We start from the raw sequence: 22,014 nt of genomic DNA on the forward strand, positions 1-22,014 counted from the left end.
ATCACGCCCTGCAACTCCCTGAAAGGAGGATGCAACCAGGTTGGGGGGGTCAGTATTTTCTCCAGGCAACCAGCGACAAAACAAGGAGGCATAGTCCTAGGCTGATAGACATCAGGAAGAATTTCTTCACAGAAAGGGTGATTCGACATTGGAATGAGCTGCCCAGAGAGGTGGTGGAGTCACCGTCCCTGGAAGTGTTTAAGGAAAGGCAGGATGTAGCACTTAAAGCCATGACGTAGCTGACAAGGTGGTAATCAGTCATAGGTTGGACTTGATGACCTCAGAGGTCTTTTCCAGCCTGATTCTGTGATCTGCACAACTCAGTGCTCATGAGCAGCTACGTGTGTTCCCCCTGCTGCTCAGGTGGTCCCAGCCTGGGACCTGCATAAGTCTCCGAGCTACTCCAGCCCCAGCACAACATTGCTGCAGCACCCTTTTCTGGGGTTCTACAAGGAAAATAACTTGTGGGGCTTCAGCTTCACCCAACACATCCACTTCATTGCCTGAAAGAGACCAACATTAAGTAGATGCTATGCATTCACCAAAAACTAGTCTTTACCGCAAGGTAAACTAGTAGTGGACTACCCAACTGTCTAATTCTCTAAATGTCTCACTTTTAGGCCTGCAGCATTGCTGTTCTCCACTAAAGAAGCTCCTTGCCCTGAGCAAGGGCCAGCAGAGCCCTCTCTGCTTACAGCCAGTAAGAAGAGCTGCATGCAGCTGCCTTCAGCCCCTTCCCAAAGTCTGTCCTGGCCTTATCTCTGGCTCCTGTACACAGCTTTTCCTCTCAGCAGGGAGTTTTTTGCCACCAACAGATCTCCCTTGCTACCTTCATCTGTCTTCCTCCTCTGTCCATAAGAGAACACTCCCCAGACACTAATTTCTGCCTTTTCATGGCAGAGGCTTTTAGCCCTACCCACAGCACTGTGCTATGTTTCTCCTTGTCCTGCTAAGATTAATTATTTACAGTCTTTTACTGAAAAACTTTCTCCCTCTCAGCTCAGCCAGGTACTGGGATACTTATCAGCCTGAGTGATATGATGGAGCAAGATCACTAGGGAATGAACCCAAGATGATGCTGAATCTGTTTGTTCAGGGAACCCTTAAATCCTTGTTGTGGAGGCCCTGGCTGCACTCACACTCTCAGGAGCACACACTGATATCAAGGGGTGGTCTGTCTCACTCTGGGGTTATATTTCCATCTATTTCTGGCTCACCTCTGGGGTTTTATTTCTATCCTGATTTTTATCTCAGACTAAGCTGGTGTTGAGGAAGAGAGATTCTGAGACAGGCAGAGTGTTCTGCCCCTTGTTCCCTGTTCTGTCTTCTTACTGGCTTTGTATGGACATTCAATGGGATTAGATTTTGGGGCTGTGTTGGGCTTTTTCCTCTGCTGCTCCTCCAAGCTTACCCTGAAGAGGAGAGACTCATGACTTTAGGAAAAAGAAGTGTTTCTGCAGTTTACCACTGGTACTGTGCACAGCATAACTCTGCCTTTAAAACCACAGGTCTTGCCAGCAGGGAAATGAGTGCTCCTCTCCTGCACATTCCTACTAAGGATGGTGTCCTACCCACTTCCCTTGGAGGTGGTACAACTGCCCTGATATGAAATATGGGGACGTGTTCTTTACGAGAAAATTCTTCACTGATTCCTTTTATACATAAGAGGCTGAAGTTGAGGTGAGACAGCTGAATTTTTTATTAATCCTGACCCCATTCCCTGCTAATTTTGCATAGGAAATTTTGCAGGGGAGCATGTTTTCCCTTTCGTAGCTTATACAACCTGCAGCTGTAGGAGCATCAAGTGCTGCTGTCGCAGAAGGCACAAGTGGACAAAACTGCCAGTGGCCAAGTTCTCCCACTGCCTGGTGATGCCAAACACATCCCACTGGTCCTGACAGCTCCTGCATGCAGCTGAATCTCTTTGCCTGCTTTGTTTCACACCCGGGTTTGACCTTAAGCACCAGTGAAAGATCAAGATCCCCTGTCCCGATGTAGGTTACGCACTGCCTGGCCATGGTGGGGACGAGGTCTGGCCAACGCCGCCAGGCCATGGTGAGGATGAGCTCTGGGCAGCCCTGTCTGTAGCTCTTCCCTGGCTTTCCTGCTGCCTGGTGAGTGATGTGGTGAATCAGCTGTCACTTAGCAACGCTGCTGGCTGGGGAGCAGCGGCAGGTTTTGGTGCGGGAGCGACGCCTGCAAGGCTGTGCCGTGGTTATTTCACCTTTTTCCCCCTCAGTGTTTTCCAACTCGGCATGTATTTTCTTTTACTTGCTGCTTTTCCTGGACATGTGGGTGCAGGTTTTTCATGACTGAAGACAACAGCCCCAGCTGCAAGAGCCTGATGTTCCCTGCCAGGGATTGTTGTGCAGTGCTGGAGCACCCTGAGAGCCCCAGTGGATTTGAGCTCCAAGGCAGCCCATGGTGGCAAGCAGCCATCTGCCACTTGCAGAGCTGGTACAGCAGGACACAGAGAGGGCAGAAGGATGATTAGCTGGGGTTTATTCCCTGAGGAAGAAAACAGCATGGAGAAACACAGGGAGCTCATATCAGCACTGCAAAATCGTTGCCAAAGGGACTTGAGGCCTGTGGCTCACACCAGGGGTGTTTCTGCACATGGATTTCTCCAACTCTTCACCATCTGCACAGCCAGGCATCAAGAGCAGGGGGCCATGCAGGAGAAGGCAGAAAGATCATGGCTGTGTTCACTAGGGTGTGGGATGGGGACCCCTCAGTTCTCCCAGCACTGCCTCTCACCTTGTCCCTCCTCTTGGGAGCAGGAAGAGAAACCTTCCAGCTTAAGCCTTTAAACTGGCAGTGTGCAAACTCTTCAAAAGAGCTCAAATCTATCAGAGAAAAGGACAATTAGAGGGGCTTAAACCATCTGTGAACCCATCCTGACACATTTTGTAGCCTTTTCTAACAAGGACTAAGAAGCGGATTCAGTTCTGCTCCCCACATGCCAGCCCTATGACTAAGAAATTTTTGTAATACAATAATGCACTTTAAAAGAAAAAATGAAAAAAAAATAAAGAAGCCTTTCCTTGAGAATTAATGAGCAAAACAATCTTGAATAAGGGCTCACCTGGTGGCCCAGTTGGAATAAAACCCCTGGTTCCCATAAAAGCAGGTTTTTAGTTTATACCCATTTTTGAGATATAACCTGAATGTATCTAGCCAAAACTCAGGCTTGCAAACCCAGCCCATGGGAGGGAAAGGATTTGCAAATATAAGGAAGCCAGACTGAACTGGCAGACTGGGCCAGGCCAGACAGGCCAAATTGACCCAGTTGCTCATGGAACAATGGCATAGAACAATAAATGGAAGCATTTGGGAGTAGCTGCTATGGTGGGAGTTGAGATGGGGAAGCTGCCAAACCCATGGTGACCAGGTCTGAGAACAAATGGGGTGGGACAGCCTGGCCCAAAGGGAGAAATCTTCCATTTTGGATGACCCTTTGTAGGAGCAGACATTAAACAAGGAGGGAGTAAGCAAGGCTGAAAAGCAGCCAGCAAAAGACATGTATTGTAAAACACAGGTGAACTCAGTGGGAAGAAATTATAATGTCCAACTCAGTTCAGAAGGCTGAATGATTTCTTTATTAAAACTATGATATAATACATTAATATACTATATAAAGGAAGACACTAAAATGACAAACCTACTTGTTCTAACTACTAAATCAAACTCAACACCAACTCGTGACCCTATTCTCGAGAATCCAGCCCCAGGTGGATTGGCTTTGCCATCAGGCTCAAACAGTCCTCACCAGAACCCAATCAAGCAATCACCCCAGGTAAACAATTCTCCAAACACATTCCACATGGGAAAACAAGGAGCAGAATAGAAATTGCTTTCTCTTTCTTTCCTCTATGCTGCTCTGTGAAAACACCCTGGCTGTGGCCTCTGGGAGCTGATCCCCAGTGCTGTGCAGTGTTTCTGGGACACGGGGATGATACTCGAGGCAATCTCCTTGATTGGGGAAGGTCAGCCTGGGAACCCATTGCTCTCTTGCCCATACTCAGCAACACCAGCTGAACACTGGCCACAGATGCAATTAGCTTGGCAGCCCTTTTAATGTTTCTGAGGTTACAGCTCGGATCAACCTGTGCAGGTGGGATTGTAGCTGGGTTCTTGGGATGGGGAGTGAGGCCGAGGCACTCAGCATGGATCCCTGGGAATGGCTTCTTGCTTTCTCCCTTCCGAAAGTGAGCTGGGTTTTAGTTAGTGTGAAAGGGTATTTCTGCCCAGAATGTGCAGCACTTATTGTCAAAAAATTAAAAGGAAATTCATCACTTTATTAATTATAAGGATTGGAAGCAATTTCTCTAAGAAATGAGGCCTATTTTGTAATTTTTTTCTTTCTTCTGGATGGTATTTGCAAGGGAATAATAAAGGCTTAACAAATCTGTACACAGTTGAAATTTCTGAAGTTTTACATACAGGTTATATTTGGGGAAAAGAGGTTATTATTAGGATAAGATGATACTTTTGTCACTAACAATGCAAAACCTAAGTAGGATAATCTGGGATGACAACAAATACACTTTACTCGTGATAATATAATTACCGATCAGGAAGAATAGAGGACAAAATTAGGATTGTTTAGTTATCTTCATGCTTTGTTTCTTCCTTCAAATGCTGTTAAATGCTAATTCCCCACATCACAACATTTAGATTGAAATAATCACCAAACCTGCAGAGAATTTGATGTTTCATCATTCAGCTGCTGAGCTGTTCACTCATTTTTGCTTGATCCCAGGTTTTCATGCCTAACAGCAGGAGAATGTGATGTCTCAAAGACATAAAAGCCAAAGTTTGGCACAGAGGGCAGTCCAGTGCCCCCTCTGTGCATGAAAATGGGCAGAATATCTGCACACAAAGGAGAGACCTCTAACTCAGTGAGCCTCTCAGGACAATTAAAGATGTGTTAATGAAGAAAGATGGAAGCAGGCTCCACATGGTCCACCTCTCTATTGTTGTCTTAAATGACCTTGAAGCAATCTCTTCTGTTGCCCTATCTGTTAAGGGCCATCTGGGGATGGTCCTTGCTTACATCTTAGAGGTGTTTTGAGGATAAACACATCCAAGGTCTGTGAAATGCTGAGCTATGGTGACAGAGACAGTTAAAGGATGTAAAATGGAATCATGTTTGGTACTACAAAACCTTCCCTCTGGAGAGCAGAGCAGCTTCACTCCTGGGCATTTTGGCTCCATTGTGGCTGAGGGCTGGAATTATTCAATAGGTTCACAGTGTCTCTGGTCTACCCTCCTTCTCTGGGGACTAAATCCTTTCCCATGGTCTGATATTAATAAAATGATAGACTACAGTTATTGACCCATAAATAACAAAGAAGATAATTCAAGTTGACCTCTATAAGAAATCTGCTTCTTTTATCACAAATCTCTTGGAACAAAAGTAAGGGAAGATTGATTTGGGGGTCACCGTTAAATAGAAGTAAATGATCCCCTTGCTGTGTGCAACAGGAGGTTTGAATTAGAATTTCATAAGAAATAGAGCAAAGCAAACAGCAGCAATATCAAGCCCTCAGAAATGTTATGTGGGACAATCTGACAGCAAATCTGGAGTTGTGAAAAAGCCTTCTAAGAGTCAAGAAGAGATGGTGTGGGAGAGAAACTCATGTACATGCTGTCCTAATGGAGATCTATTTCAACAGTGCAGAAACTCAGAGGAAAGCAAAAGTCCCCACAATTCAGAGAAAAAGCCGTGATAAACAAGGAAAAGTCTGCAAAGATTGTGACATCCTTTGCTTCTTTGTCTGGAAGATATTAAAGAGGAGTGAGAAAAGGTGAAGGGAGACTTTGTGACTGGGCAGGTTGTCCTGATGGACCCAGGTTTCTCCATGCAGCTGCTCTTAGGGGTAGCTCTGCTTGGCAACTTATATTGGCATTAAGGAAGTTAAATAACACTGGCAATGACACCCAACAGATTCTCTTGAAATTATCCAGGGCTGCCTGTTCCCTACTACCCCAGACTCAGAAGTCAGTTCTGCCCCATGGGAACCTCTCTGATCTTTTGGAGTGGCTCTGACAGTGGTTTGGACCCAGACAAGACTAAACAAGACGGCCTCTGCCTTGATGCTGCTGCTCTTTCTTTGTGCTTGACCCAGCACGAGTGTGATGCCTCCAGGGAGCACTTTGTGGTCTCCTGGATGAGAACTGTGCTCATCAAGAATGGATACAAGAATTGGGATTGTTCACCTGGAGAAGAGAAGGTTTTGAGGTGACCAGGTGACCTAATTGTGACCTCCAAGTAGCTGAAGGGAACTGACTGGAAAGAGGGAGAGGGACTTTGGACAGGGGCCTGGAGCAGCAGGAAAAGGGGGAATGCCTTTATTCATGCTGACAGGGGACAGGGTGAGATGGGATATCAGGAAGAAATTCTTTCCTGTGAGGGTGGACATTGCCACAGGTTCCCAGAGAAGTTGCGGCTGCCCCATCCCTGGAAGTGTTCCAGGCTGTGCTGCATGGGGCTTGGAGCAAACTGGGATAATGGAAGGTGTCCCTGCCCATGGCAGAGGGGTTGGAATGAGGCAAGCTCTAGCAGTTTGAAGCCATTCCCCCTTGTCCTGTCACTCCAGGCCCTTGTTCAGAGCTCCTCTCTGTCTTTCCTGTTGGCCCTTCAGGTACTGCAAGGCCACAATCAGGTGCAAGATGCCCTGATGGAGCATGCTGGCTGAGGAGCAGAAGAATAAGGCTCCCAATCATACAGATTCCTCAGGGGAGGGGTCCCCAGACCCTTCACACAGCGTGAAGGGTCTGGGGAGAGTCCTGGACAATGTGCCCTGAGAGATGCAGCTTCTAAGAACAGCATTTGTGCACTGATCCAGAACATAGACCCTCAGAGTACAAACTCAGCCTGGGCAGCACAGGACAGGCTCCAGGCAGGCAGCAGCAGCCCCAGTTTGCCCAGTGCTGAACCAGTTTGCTCCTGCTCTGCAGCTGAGAGGCTGGAGGGATGGAGCTGAGCCCTGGTCCTGCTGCAGCCCTGCCTGAGGGGCTGCACAGGATTCCACGGGAGCTTTCCCATGGCTCGCTGCCCAGCCCTGGTCACAATGAAACCAGGAAAACCATTCTGCAGCCTTGCAAGGCTCCTGTTTGAACATGTGGGGCCCTGAAAAGAGTTTCCTTAAACATGCTCCCTTTTTCAACCTGAAAAAAACGTGGGGGATATATTTTCCAAACATGATTTTTCATTTTGTCCTCAGGTCACTTACAGACTCAAATGACACAACTTGTAGTAGCCAGCCACCTCGTGCTCATCTGATCCCAAATTTTCCTCTGCCTCATTTCTTCAGGCTGGCTCATTTGCTCAAATGGACACTGAACTCAGTGGGAATTTTCCTGCCATAAAAAACCAAATTGAAGCACAAATCAAGTCACTAAGTCAGCATGGGATAAATAGTAGAAATACTGTAAATATTGAGCTGTGATAGAATGTTGCACCCAGGTGCAAGGTTACTGCCTGATGTGCCCATGTCCTGGCTCCATGCTGAGGTGACCCTACCTGGAGCACCATGTCCAGCTCCAGAGTCCCCAGCACAGGAAGAATGTGAAGCTGTGGAGCGAGCCCAGACAAGGCTGCCAAGATGATCAGAGGGATGGAGCAGCTTTGTTATGAGGAAAGGCTCGGAGAATTGGGGTTGTTCAGCCTGGAGAAAATAAACTTCAGTTTATTCAGTGTGATCTAATTGTCTCAGGACAGGAGAGACCTGAAGCAGGTCCAGCAGAGGCTGAGGAGATGAGGAAGGGCATGGAGCAGCTCTCTTGAGGGACCTGCAGCTGTTCAGCCTCAAGAGCAGACCCAAGTGAGAGGGGCCCTCATCCCTGTCTGTCCCTGTCTGCAGGGAGGGCTCAGAGCAAGGACCAGGCTCTGCTCCCTGGGACCCAGCAATGGGACAAGAAGAGACCATGGGCAGGAATGGATGCCCAAGAAGCTCCACCTGAAGATGACAAAGAGCTTCTTTCCTGTGCAGTGACTGAGCACTGGAACAGAGACCAGAGAGGGTGTGGAGTCTCTCACTTGGAGGTATTCCAGACCTGTCGGAACACAATCCTGTGCCATGTGCTCTGGGATGACCCTGCTTGAGCAGGGAGGTGGGACCCAATGACCCACTGTGGTCTCTTCCAGCCTGCCCCATTCTGCGTTTTTGTAGTTCTGTGACTGGGCACTGCCGGCGGGAGCTGTCGGCCCGCGGCCCTGCGCGGGCGGGGAGGGCAGATGCGACAAAGGCGGCGCGGCCCGGGCCGCGGGCGCAGGCCCCGCGATGCGCCGCGGTTGCCATGGCGACGGCGCACCGCCCCCTCGGTTGCCATGGCAGCGGGCGGGGGAAGGGTTTGCCGGTGGCGCCGCCGGAAGTGCCGGCGGGGGCGGGGTCCGGCCCGGAAGCGCGGCCGGCGCGGCGGGAGGGCCGCAGCGGCTCAGCGGGAGAGCGGCGGGCGGACCCGCCGGGGCCGGAGCGGCGGGGCCGGGGCTGCCCGGGCCGCCGAGGGGCCGGAGCGGCGGGGCCGGCGGGGCGCGGGCCGTGCTGCCCGAGCGGAGCGCTGAGCGGGGACACCCCGCCCCTTCCTCCCCGCGGGCCCTGCACGGGAAGATGGCGGCGGCGGGAGGCGGCGGCGGCGGTGGCGCGGGGGCGGCGGGCCGGCCCGGGCTGTGAGAGCCGCGGCGGGACGGGCGGCGAGCGGCGGAGGATGAGCCTGCTGTGCGCGCAGTATCTCCGGTGAGCACCCGCGGGGCGCGGCGGGCAGGCGGGGCCGCGGCCGGGCGGCCCGGGAGCGGCGGGCAGCGGGCGGGCTCGGGGCCCTCGGGCCTCGCCGCGGCGGCGGCGCCGGGCCGCGAGCGCCGGGCCGGGCCGGGCCGCGCACCCGGCCGCGCTGCGCGACCCGGCCGCCGCGCTCCCCAGCCCCGCGGCTTGGCTGCCGCATGGCCCAGCGCTCCCCAGCAAGGTCACGGCGGTGCCTTGGAGCGGGGAGGGTGGCAGAGTCCGCCCGCTTCCCTGCTGGAATTCTCCATCGCTTCCCGAGGAGCTGGCAGGGCAGCCCAGCGCTGCGGAGCGAGCGCGGGGTTGGAGCCCGGCTGCGGAGCGGGAGCAGTGCCCGCAGCCCCGGGAGCTGCTCTGGGAGAACCACAGTAGCAGGAGCCGTGTCTCAGCCCTCGCCATCAGCTGGAAGCCCTCAGTCACGGCTGGCACAGCCGGCCCGTGCCGGGGACGGTCAGCTCAGCGCTTGGGAGAGCAGCGAGGCTGCCAGGGCTGTGGTTTCAGACAGCCGTTCCTGAGTCCCTCGAGTCGAGAGCACGAGGTAGCTCACATTGGTACGATAGGCTTTGGGGTGAACTTACTGTTTGGCTGAGCTTATACCCAAATGCTCGTGGTTTAGGAAAGCAGTGTCCTGGGCTACAAATGGCTTTTCAGTAGCTGTAAAGTACCAACTGTCCAGGTTGATCGTGTTGTGTTACCCCTGATGCTTCCAGAACACCTCATGGAGAAGGAGGAGGTATGCCAAAAGGGCATGCATATTCCTTCTGAGGAGTTCAGGGCTTGGGAAGGATTTAGAAAGAATGAATTCAATGAGGATTTTACACTTTGAAGGCACTTTCTATACGAAGTTCTGAAATACTTCAGCAGTGTCTCCTTGCTGTTCTGCAGATTCCTCCCTTTGTCCTCATCTTGGCTTTTATCTCTGCTTACTTCTATTATCCCAGATCCTACCTCAGGTTTATTTCTTCAAAAAAGAAGAAAAAGTAATCTTTTTTATCTAATAGTGAGTTTATGATCTTGTGCTCTTCCAGGTGAGTACACCTATGCTGTTATGAAACTTCTGTACTCTTTCTTTCCTCTTACATTATGACAAAACTTTAAAATACTTTATTATTAGGAGTCTTCTACCAGCAAAAAAACTTTCTTTTTTGTTGTAGGACGTGTCTTAATAATACTGTAACATCTGGCTTCCTGTCCCTTCTTGTGGCTGCTTTGGGTTGTGGAAGGCTGTACCATGTTACACATGTCCCTGCTCCTGTCACCCTCCTGCACCACCAGGCTCTTCCTTAGGATTTTGCTGTGCCAAGCTGGAAATCCTTCCTGCAAGCTGTGGGCAGGAATCACCAGTTTCTCCTCTCTTTGTTCCTCCCACACTTCAGCTCATCCTGGGTTGTTCCTGCTTTTTCCTGATTGCTTTGTTTATATTGTGCCAAAGCAACAGGCAGGCATGTGTGCACATAACTAATGTCAGTGTCTGTCATCAAGAACCTTCTCTTCCTAAAACAACAGGACAGTCCCCCTTCTAAACTTTTCAAGCATTCTGTAGTCCATCATCTTCCTTCTGCCTCTAAAGACCATTTGGGTTTGTTCTCTGTGTAGAAGATATGCTCGGGGGACGTTTCCTTGAAAAGCTGTGAAATGCTTTTTTGCATCCACAGAACGTACATTTAAATTGCTCGATTTGCATAGGGCAGAAACGCAGCTGCAGATTACTGCAGCCCAAGCTCATAAAGGGAACTGGGAATTAAGCCTCAGACTCTCCGAGCCAGTTCTGTTGCTCCTCTGTCTTAAGGAGGAGGGCATCCTTCTTTTTACTGTGGCAGGACAGGCTCAGTCCAACTGTAATGAAGAAGGAATAGACCAAAGTGTAACAATGTGAGAGGGCAGCTTAACAAAACATTTTGCTAAATGAAGACATGAGCAAGTAGTCTCTGCTGTCTTCATTGTCTTAACACTAAGGGGGGACAGAAAAGTTTCTGCAAGAAGTCATTTTTCTATGTATTTGGATTTTAGACAGAAATGAGGCAGATTTCTAAGGTGAACATGTAATGATTGATTATCTAGTGAAATGATGACTCTGCAAGAATCAATCTGTTGAAAAGATGAAGGGGGAAGAATGGACTTTTAGGTGGACTACCTTAACTCTTCCACTTCTGGGTTCTTGCTTTCTGTATGTGTGTGAATCAGCTATTTTAAAATGCTATCCTTGAAGGACTGTGCCCCTTCAATCAACCTGTGAGAACTGAGGAACACATGAGCCCCCTACAGAAGTCTTCCAGGAAGAGCAAATAAGGTCAGGCTTCATGTACTGAGTCTTTGAAAAGTTACAGGAGAGTCTGTTTTTAAGCAATCTTCCTATGTTGCAATAGATTTTTAGGAATTTTGCTTTCCCAGTTTTATCCTTTCCAAAGTCACCTGTCAAGAGTATTAGGGTGTATTCTCTCCCATCTAGTTTCCCACATGATTCTCTGGAGTAATTTTTTTAGTCACTTCTCAAAGACTTGCACTGCATCTGGTTAGGTGAGTAGACCTTTCAGGTTGTTTCAGGAGACAAGAACCTAAAAGATATTTTAGGAAACAGGGGCACTGTTCAAGTCTCCTGTTCAGGTGAATCTGTTCATTACAGCTGCCTGAAAATTTGTATCCATGCTACAAGTAAATTAATCTCATGGGGCACTTGTCTCGAAGTAAACATTTAATGTGTCCTGCTAGATATAAAATAAGTCACTTTTAAGGAGAATATCACTGATAGGATTTCTGACACAATAGCACAGAAACTTCTAAGCACATCCATTTTATAAGCAGTGTTTAGCTTTAGTTCATGTTTATTCACTTAGAGAAATTATCTTCAATGCCAATTTTATATGTTAATGTTCAAAAAGGGGTTAACTAGGTTTCAGAAGTTTAGCAGTTTGACATATGATTGTCTCAATTGCATTTCAAAAAGATGTGAGCTCAGTTACCAGTTAAATGTGGCGTTGCTCTGGTAAACCATGGCTTTTAGCACAAGCACAAATGTAGAATAAAAAGTGCTTGAATTACAGGGCTTGAGCACTGCTTAGAACTTCCAGTGCTGATGAAGCAGCAGGTAGTTTCCTGTAGCCTTATGATGAGGCTATGACCAAATTCATTAAAGGTTTGACTGCTTTAATAATTCAAATTGTGGGTCTCTTTTTCAAAGACTCATCAGTAGCTCCATTAACTTCTGCATCTGCTGTGTCTCTTCATGGTTACTCCTTTGCTGTCTGCCAGCCTGTGACACACCTCTTTGCAGTGTTTCTTCACTTTTAAAGGAGAAGGGTATAGAGGAGGTAATTGCAGTCTGTGTGTGAGCATGTTCTGGTGATGATTCCTGGTCAGGATGATGTAGAGGTGATGGAAAGGTACCAACCAGAATACTGTTTGAATGAGTCTCAGCAAGACTAAGTCAGTTATTTAATTATCTTGGGAGTGCATGAAGGAAAAAGTTAGTAAATGTAACCTCTTAACAGAGAACCCTGTGTCCCTGCAGTGGACTTCTTGGAGTTGGCAGGATCACAAAGCTGGAGGAAAGGCCTCATGAGGCTCCTGTCCAGCCTCCTGCTCACAGCAGGGACAGCTCTGGGCTCAGGCCAAGTGCCCAGGGCTTGAAAACCTCCAGGGACAGAGACATTTTAGCCTTTTAGGGCAGCTTGAATATCCTTGTGGTGGAAAAGGTTTTCTGTACCTCCAGTCTGAACCTCTCTTGTTTTATCTTATGCCCATTGTTTCTTGTGCTCCCTCCCACACAAAGAGCCTGGCTCTATCTTCTCAATCCCCTCCCTGGAGGCATGTGGCAGCTGTGGGTGCCCTGGAGCCTTCCCTGCCTCAGAGTGACCTAGCCAGGCTCCCACAGCCTTTCCTCCAGTCCCAAATGCAAGCGCTCCAGCCCTGACTGCTCTGGAGGCGTTGCTCCAGTTGTTCCACAGCTTTCTTGATTTGTCTTGGTATCTGAACAAGACCAAATTAGTGTTGGAAGGTATTCCCTCCAGCTTTTTGTTTTCTGAAATGATTAATGCTACCTTCATACAGTGTTTACTCTTGAATTTTAGGCAGGGGACACATAGTAGGGCCTGCTTTAGCCTTCCAGGAGACACCTCATAGCGTGATGTTTTCTTTGGGGGGGATCATAAAGTCTCCCTTCTAGTTTTGTCTCTTTTTTTCTCTATAAAAGATGTCTCCACCATTTGATAACTAGAATTTCTGCCAGTATTTAATATGAGCAACATTTCTTATTCTTCTTTGAGGGTGAGAGTAATTGATGTAAAAAGTTAAAGGTTGATGATGGCTGCTATTTATTTAGGATCAAAAAGCTTTTTGTGGTGACCTATGAAGTAAAAAGACTCACAATCAGAAAAGTGTCAAGCAATTCCCCACTGAGCTTTCTGCTGAAGGAAATACATCTTGCTGAGAGCCTGAAGACACACACTATACTCCTCAGGTGTCTGGGCAGCAATTACTTGTTCCCTTTTTCCTATCATGGGCATCCAAATTATTGAGCATCCTCCAGTCACCCAGGGACAACTTGTGCTAAAGTCACTGTCACACCTGTGGTAATTTTTTGTTTTTCAAACCTAGATTCCTGAGGAAACAAGGCTTGTTCAAGTGTGCTGAAGTTGGTTGCTGCCATTATAACTTGGTGAAAGTTAGCTGGTTAGGTGATGATGGCTGGGTGATCCAATGGGTGTGCCTGGTGAGAGAGAAGCAGGCAGAGCCCAGCTGGGGTAAAGCAGCACTTCCAGAACTTTCCCTCAGCTGTGGTGTGTTTGTTTCTGTGCTGGGGTTTGAGCATCCTCCTCTGTAGGGAGGTGACAGGAGGGATGGGAGTGCCTGTGCAGGTTAGCAGGTGCTGGGCATATTCTCCTGCTGGAGGGACTGGCAGGAAGGTGAACATGTGCCAAAGAGGGCTGCAGTAACCAGAGAATGTGACTTGCTTAGCACCTGGCAAAAGCTTGGCCATACAGACCAAAGGTGGGTTTTAAACTTGAACAGCTCTTGATGGAAGTGTCTCACTCTCCCTCACCCTTAACCCTGATGGGATGGCATAAGTTTGTAAGTTTATGGCCAAGTCTCAAGTAAGCTGAACTGGGGAACCACACTAGGTTAAAACTGCTTTTGTTTTGTTTCTTACCCATGGGGTTTGGTCAAAGTAGGTTTCCTGATCCCACTCATCGTGTTACTACAGATGTGCTGACAAAAAGGGTGATGTTGTGTGCAACAGGATTGAAGCACTAATGGTTAAGAGTGGGGTGGGACTGCTGCTGGGAGTGATAGTGCTCATTATCAATAAAGTGCTCACTGACCCACAACCCTAGTAACTAGTGTCCTGTTTCCTAGAATATGGCTGTAGCTGTATCTAGAATATCATCCTTATAGAATGTACTTGTTTTCACTGTCAACAAACCATACCCCTCTTTCCAGTCTGTACTGAGAGATTCCCCTTGCTGTAGAACAGTGTATGCTCCTACTGCACTTTGTGCTCTGCTACGAGGTTACTTGCACCACACTGTTCCAGTGACCTAGAAGTGCAGGTTAGTGTAAGTAAAGTTACAGCTGTATTTTTTTTTTTTAATGGCAGGGATGATTCCTGTAGTGATTAGTTCTTGTTCTAACCTGCGTATTGCTATGTTGTTTGATCTTTATTGGAAAAGAGCAAGTTCTGTTGTGGCAGTAAAACCAGGTGATATTTGTCTGAGGTGTTAATGAGGGAGGGCACCAAAGCGTTTTGAGAAGGCTGCCCCCATGCCTGAGGGTTGGAGAGTTTTTCCCCCCCAGTTTCTTCATTTCACTGCATGGTAGGAAGATACATTTTCTTGGTGAATTAGCTGTTTCATTTAAGTATTCAGTGTAAAGTATGCTGTGATATTCTGGGTACTTGTAAAATCTGTTTCTTCTGTCCTAAGAAGTTGTTACAAGTAACCATAGCTTGATCCAGTGAGATGATTGTAGCCTCTAAATAAGCTGATCTGGGTACTGAATTGTATCACAAAAGCAACTTAAATCTGTTTAAATCAGTGTATCTGGAAACTGAAGCTTCCCTACTTTTTTTAGTTTGCCACATTGGCTGTTGTGGGCATTCCCTATTGGAGAAAGAAAGGTTGGGTTGATGGGAGAAGACAGTGACTTGATGGATAAATGCCTTGGCATGTTCCCTGCCTTGCTCAGCCAGCAAAAATGAGTATAGAAGAGGAGTAATTGCAGTTCAAGTGCATGGTGGCTGGGGAGGGAAGAGAGTATAATTTGCTGTAGGATCTGATTTTGTTGGATGAGGAGCTGGCTGGGGATTGTAGAGGTTTAAGGGTTCTTCATCTTCGCAACAATTGCAGAGATTCACTCATAGCAGCAGGCTGGTAGAAGAGCAGTTGAAGAATGAAGCTATAATTTGTAAGGAATATATGTGGGAGGATACTAGTTGTTGCTTTCATTACTTTGAACTTGAGGATTGTCCTCATCTTACTGGAAAAACTGCACAGCTGCTGTCAGGCAGGAGGGGAATAAACCCACAGATTTTTTCCTTAAAATCATTAGCAGAGATGCATACTTTTGTTCTGTACTTTTCAATGTATTATAAGGGAGGTCATCGATTTCAGTGGTGTTTGGGAAAACACAGGTTTTCCTGTGCTCAGGGAGGGATATGGTATCTTATTTCTTCTTCTTACTGCTGTGGACAGAATAGAGGAATAACAAATTGTTTGTTGTGAAGTGAATTGAGGACTCTGGGTAATCATTCCAGGGTGGAGGGCTGGTGGCTTTGTGTGTGCCTGCTGAGCACTTGAGTTGTTGCACTGGGCAGGGTATTGCTGGAAGCATTACAGCTGAACTGGAGTCATCACCAGCTGCCACTTGTTCAGCCCTGCTCCAAGTCCTGCCTTTGGGCCACGTTTCTGGACTTGTCTGCCCACTGCTCCCCTTCCCATTTGAATTTAAGATGAATTTTTCATTGTAAACTTGGGGACTTCCCAGATGACCAAATGAGGGGGAAATTACTTAAACAGTGTTCTGAAGCTGGGTGTTTAAACTCCTCTGAGTTAAATCAGCAGGTACTTGTTCAGAGCAATGTAATCCTGTGAGCTGGGGTGGAATAAACTTATTGGATGACATTAGGTGTGCTTTCTCTTCTTTCTGTATTCCAGTCGGACTTCTCTTGGATTATTCACACTGGCTTCTACACTCAAGGGATTATCATAAGGAACCAGAAGGCTCAGGAGTCTCTGAATCTATTTGGATTGTAACAGAGCTGTGGGTGACAGACTGAATTTCACTGATGGGACTCAAAGCAGAGATACCCTTGAGGTACTTAGAAGTCCTGCTAGAATTAATATTCTCTTCCATCTTCAGGGAAAAGAAAGATAATATTTCTGAAAGTACTTATGATGTGCTGAATACATCAGCAGTCTATTTTTAGTTTTTTTATTTCATTGTTTTTGGTGCTGAAAGTGTCCTCTAGTGCTCAGCCTCATTGAACACTTTTTGCTTTGTCTAATGGTAGTATTAGTAAAGCTGATTTTTATTGTATTTCTCCCCCTCCTCTCCTCTGAAGCATTGTCTGTTTTTAGTCTGCAGGCCCTGCTTGTTGTACAGCTGAATTATCTGAGAGCTACTCTTTAGAAAATGGGAAATTCCCTCTGAGTGTGGAACATTTAAGACAGATTCTGCCAAAATAGTGTGGGGAACATTTCTTGAACTACTTAAAGGAAACTACCTTTCTCTTTGGAAAACAGAAAAATGGACCTTTTGGGTATTATTTATTTCAGATTTTGGTGTTTCATGATGCCTTGATTTAATGAGGCCTTGAGCGTTGTTCCTATTTGGTCAGGCTATGGCAGAGGGCAGTTTGTTTGGAGCCTGCCTGTTTTGGGCCCCCTGGACCCCCCTGTAGTCTGTGCTGTCTTATTTACCACATCTTAACTTCCCTACATGTGAAGAATAAATGAATTTTTGATAAATCGGTTGGGAAGACCATTTTCTCCCTTTATTTTATGATAGTCCTGTAAATTGTGCTACTGTCTGTTGCAGTGAAATTCTCCTGGTATTTGATTTGCCATGTCTTGTGTTTGTCTTGCCATGATGTGGAGAAAGCATGTGGATATTGCTGTGTGTCAAACAGCTGTGACTGTGTGATAATATTTTTTTAACCCAAACAACCTTTGACAGCTTTGGTTCCTTCTGCAGACAGTATTGGTTTTGGCAGGGCCTTTGGGCATTCATGCTCTTAATTCAAGGTACACTTGAGCTATTATGAGGGATCTTTAGGGCAGATTTCCCAAACTAGCCTAATAATAACTGAAAATAGAAATGCTAATCCTCTATACCTATGGAGAAGGAAGAATGGGGCAAGACTTCTGGCTGTTGAAATTGTCTGTCTTGAAGTAGTGTAAACACTACTGTAAAGTATTTATATCTGTCTTGAAGTAGTGTAAATACTTGTCAACGATATTGCCATAACCACAGTTGTGAGCAGAGAGACTTGATCCAGCCCGATATTCCTAGGAAAAAGCCAATCTGCCAGTAAGAATTGTGTTCAAAGGATTTAAGCCACATTTATAAGTATAAATGAAAGACCCAGACCCACAAAAACTGTATAAAAACATGAAAACTGAAGCAGCTCTTAGAGCTCAAACATGCTGCTTAAGTTACTAGATAAATAAAGGAGATATTATTTCAGTTTTAAAAAGTTGAAATTTCTATATTGGTCAATGATTGTAAATTATATTATTAAATTATGCAGAGTAATCTTGCAGTAAAGATCAAGAAGGATTTTTATTTGTCTTAATACCATTGATAGGTGTAATGTTGAACATGTATGTGAAATCTTTAACTAGAAAAGAAGTGATAAAATCCTTAATATGCATTGTTGACATGCATCTGAATTATTACAGCAGGCCTTAATTTATGAGCATGTCACACAGATTATGCTAGGGCATGAACGTCTGGCAGGTATTCCACCCAGCTTGAACACACCATGACTATTGAATTTAGAGATTTATTTTGTTTTGAGGTAAATGGTAGGAGGTATGGGGCTTGGGGCAAAGACACCTGTAGGTGAGTGGCTTGCTCTTACTTCAGCTGGACTATTTGTTTTCTGGTTTTGATATCAAGGACTAAAATGATCTTTAATGCTTGAAAGTTCCCAGAAAAATATTTGAGTGTGTTTCTAATGAAGATATCAAGTGCTTGCTGATGCTGCTTGTGCAACTAGAGACTATTTTGGGTTCTTCCATCATAGGTGGCCAGTCAGAAGTCAGCACTAAAAAAAGTGCTATGTCTGCCTGTAACATTATGTTATCTGCTAAGAATTTGGGGATACTCGTTCAAGATCAGTTAAAATTCTGTACTCTTATTAAAGATGGTTACAAAAACGTATCTTCTGTCCTGCATAACTGATTGTGTTAATTCCTGAAATATTTCTTTGAGAACTGCTATGCTGGTGCATTAGGTGATGTGGGTCAAGAGTGTTTTGTCTTCAGGAAGGACACATCCAAAAGACATGAAGATCTTTGGGCTTTTAAGGACTTAGGTGCAGGAAATTTTTTGTATAATGGAAAATGCTGTTGAACATATGGATTTCAGATTTTGGTACTAATGCAGCATGATTCAACTCGTTTCCCTGCTTTATTGTCAAATGCTGAAGCACAGTGCCAAAATTATTCTATTTTCGAACTCCTTTTGGACATACTGGTATACTACACAAAACAAGTGACTGTGAAATTCAGTCTATAGTTGTTTGCAAAGTGGAATGCAAGGTCTGCATTGGCTTGTGCAGCCTGAGTAACAGAAATGTTGAGTTTCTAACTGGTAACTATGTAGTCACATGTTGAATCTTTTGATGGTATTGTCTCTTCTTGCTTAATATGCCTCAAAGATTTGGGGAATGTCTTCTCTGAGTGAGGACAGTCACTACACTTCCCCATGTTGCAAAAGTAGCAGTGGATTGAGCAAGGTTGGTGATTTTTGCTGCTGGATTTTGGTAGGAAGGAGCTTGAGTGGGTGAACCCAAGGCACAGCAATTCCTGATGGCAAGACATAATGCCATGTGGGAATGGTTTGGCAGAGTGTCTGGGGTGCTGCCTTGGGCTACGGAGGTGACTTGGTAGGACTTTAAAAACAAGCAACTAAATCTTTGTCAGAAATAGCATCAGGGTGATGGAATGGGCTATATAACCTTTTGAGGGCCTTTCTAGGCTTTCGATTTTATTTTCAGGTGGGATGTGTTAATCCATTGCTATGGAGCCTTTTCCTCAGCCTTTGCAGAAGATAATGAGGTCTGGTATGACTGCTGAAAGGGAGACTGCAATCTGGAACACTGCATTCACTTTATTCTTTTCTACAGTTTATGTTTAGTAAAGGTCTGCTAAACCCCCACGTTTTTCCATATGTGATTCATAAAGCAGATACTGATTTGTAGTCAGCTGAACATCATGTGAACTTTTCTGACATAGAACTAGAAAGGACTGTGTCTTTAGGTCTTGAGATTAAAATTTGAAATAATTTATTTTTTTTTAAATAAAAATAGTTAGACCTCACAAGTAGATTTAACCTTGGGAGTTATAAATTTACTCAGATGCTTGCTCTTAACCAATCCATTAGTTTTCAAAACAGGAAAGGAGGTTACTGGTTAACTGGGAGTACCTGGCAGCACTCAGTGGGGCAATGGTGGCAGCAGATCTGTTTGGAGGCAGTTTGGGCCTGCTGGAGCAGAGCTGCACAGGTCAGCTGGACTTGGGCCAAGGAGCTGCATCTCTTCAACCAGGCTGGATTTCCTCCAGACCTCTTGGTGTTTGATAGGCCTCAAAAGCATCAAGCTGCATCTTTCCTGGAGAGGACAGTTCTTGTAGTAGTGTATCCATCTGCTTCCCTTCTTCTGTGCTAATAACATTTGCTAGATCTGAGATGGTTGGATTGGTCATAGGTTTCCCTGAATACAGAACAGAGTAACTTCCCATATTCCAGGAGTACCATGTGTTTTGGTGATGGACTTGGGTATTGTAGCCAAAAACCCTTCTGGATGAGCCACTCCTGAACTGAGGAGAACCAACAGCAGGGGACTGCAGGTGAGTCATGTGTTGCTAAGCCAGAAATTGTTTGAATACTCTAGCTGGAAAGTGAATTTATCTCAGAACAGCATTGTGTATGTGTTTCTGATAGAGAATGGGGAGCAGCTAATGAGACTCCTATAAATGATTGCCAGTGATGTACTGAGTACCCATTTAATTATCATAAATGGAGGATATAATTCTCCCTGACTCGTGTTCAGCCTTCTGCTGTTACTGTGCTTTCAGAGTATGGTTTGCATGTAATTTCAAGATGGAGAATTTAAAATAATTTCTAAGATGCATCTTGCAATGAGGATCATATCCAGATGTAATCAGGATGTGTTTTTGTCAAGGCTTGTGTGTACCATGTGGTGTCCTTTCAAACCTCTTAAGAATGAGAAGGTTTTTAAAACCTGGGTATGTCATGTTTGTGCATAGATGTGTGCTTTGAGTGATATTGATGTGATTGGGAGTTCATAAAACAAATGGGATTGGCAAAAACCAGTTTACAGTTACTGAATGACCACAATATTTAAATATCAATTTTGCTTTAAGGCTTACATTTCAGAAGACCTTGACTATCTGGGCATAGATCTTAGTATCAGAACTTGGAGAGCACTTGTTGAAAACGCTGGACTCCACTGTACCTGTCATAGCTAACTTGCTACAAACACAGTATGAGGCATTACTTGTGCTTTATTTCTGCCACCTCTGGTGGTACCATCTAATGGATTTGCTCTTTATCCATCTGCTGCTTAGCAATGAAGACAGTATCTTGAATTCCCAGTAACTGACTCCTCTTAAGTGATCATTTCCTCTGTGTTGGAGTCATTCCAGCCTTACTGAGCATAAAAGTCAGCATTTGCCTCTATGCAAGGGGCAATTTGAGGCAGAGATTGAGAGGAAGGGGTTCTGTAGGGAACACCTAAAATGGGCAAGAGATCTGAGTTTTATATTCCAAGCTGTTAGTGGAGGATGGAGGCAGCTGGAAACATATAGAGCTGAAAGTCAGAATTTAGATGCTGCAGTTGTTGCCCTCTTGATGCAAAGTGGAGTGGCCTTTCTAGAGGGAAATGTGTGTCACTGCTCTCCAGCTCTGGACAGGTGAGAGGGCACATTTTGTCTGCATGGCAAGTATGGCACTGAACTGACTGTAATTTCCTTCCTTTGAACTGGATTCTCTACACTTGTCTGGGAGATCCTGTGCAGCATCCAGGGGCCTGGTATCTGCTGCCTGACCTGATCAAGCTTCTGCAGGGCTGACTTGAAGAGCAGAACTTTCTGAAACTGATTTGATGATACCCATCTGAAGCTGATCTCAGTGCTCAGATATCTGCACTTTCCATAATTCTGGAAATTGTTTTCATTGCAAAAGCTGTTAAAAGAAGAAATGTTCACTTGTTCTAGCATCTGTCGTCTGCAGCTTCCAGCCCCTTAACACAAGTTGTTTTATAAAGCCAGGAACTGTAATGTAAAAAATTACTGCTGGTGTTACTATATGTTTATCACCACTGAGACCTGATAGTGTATGCTCTCATCAGAGTTTGAAAGAGCAAAAAAAGGGTGTGAGAAACGACGCCTTCACTTTTTAAAATTTTAAAAGGTTTATTGAACCACAACAAGGGACTCAATAAGGAAAAAGAGACAATGCTGGGTGCTTAGCTGCAGTCAGAGGCACACTGCCCACACCCATGGCAATCCTTATTTATGCTATTGACAAGCCAAGCCCCTGCTAAGCCAACCCTCCCCACACTCGTGCATGTGTCACCCTTCCAACCCAGCTCTTCCTTCATCTCGCCTCTTGGAGTCTGTGCAGTCCTTCTTGCTTTGACTTTCCCAGTGGTCAGAGATCAACTTTCAATGTTACAAAATTTATGTTAAAAACCCACCAGATCTTAACAGAACTTCTTTTAACCTTATAACATACATTTGACATTTGCAAGAGCCAACATCACACTATACATTTATTACAAGGACATAATTCGGGGGGGTTTTATTGTTGTTCAGAAAATAATTCTGTTGCTTCTCCTTGCTCAGTCTCAAAACCTCGTGGGAATTATCATGACAAGTTCATTTGTAAGCCTCTCACTTCCCTCTTAGGGCTGTAGTCCTAAGAACTGGTAAGCCTTCTGTGTGCTTCCCCAAAGTTCCTTATTGTGGGTAGTGAGGGAGCAGAGTTTTGT

At 45.8% G+C, this 22,014-nt stretch overlaps 1 protein-coding gene across 8 annotated transcripts in view; it reads left to right on the forward strand.

The window, feature by feature from the left end:
* The first annotated feature begins 8,635 nt into the window (after positions 1 to 8,635).
* Positions 8,636 to 22,014, forward strand: part of SMG7 (SMG7 nonsense mediated mRNA decay factor) — a 49,897-nt gene continuing 36,518 nt past the window's right edge. For 3 of the 8 annotated variants that reach the window (XM_021525109.2, XM_021525111.2, XM_077785500.1), the window contains exon 1: positions 8,640 to 8,741. In XM_021525109.2, the coding sequence (XP_021380784.1) occupies positions 8,713 to 8,741 (29 nt within the window). In that variant the 5' untranslated portion in view covers positions 8,640 to 8,712. Of the gene's footprint in view, positions 8,742 to 16,068; positions 16,092 to 22,014 lie in introns of those variants that run through there. The other 5 variants (XM_021525112.2, XM_021525110.2, XM_021525113.2 and 2 more) reach the window with 4 other exon arrangements.

The sequence above is a fragment of the Lonchura striata genome, chromosome 9 (assembly GCF_046129695.1).
Source record: "Lonchura striata isolate bLonStr1 chromosome 9, bLonStr1.mat, whole genome shotgun sequence".
Classification (NCBI taxonomy): domain Eukaryota; kingdom Metazoa; phylum Chordata; class Aves; order Passeriformes; family Estrildidae; genus Lonchura; species Lonchura striata.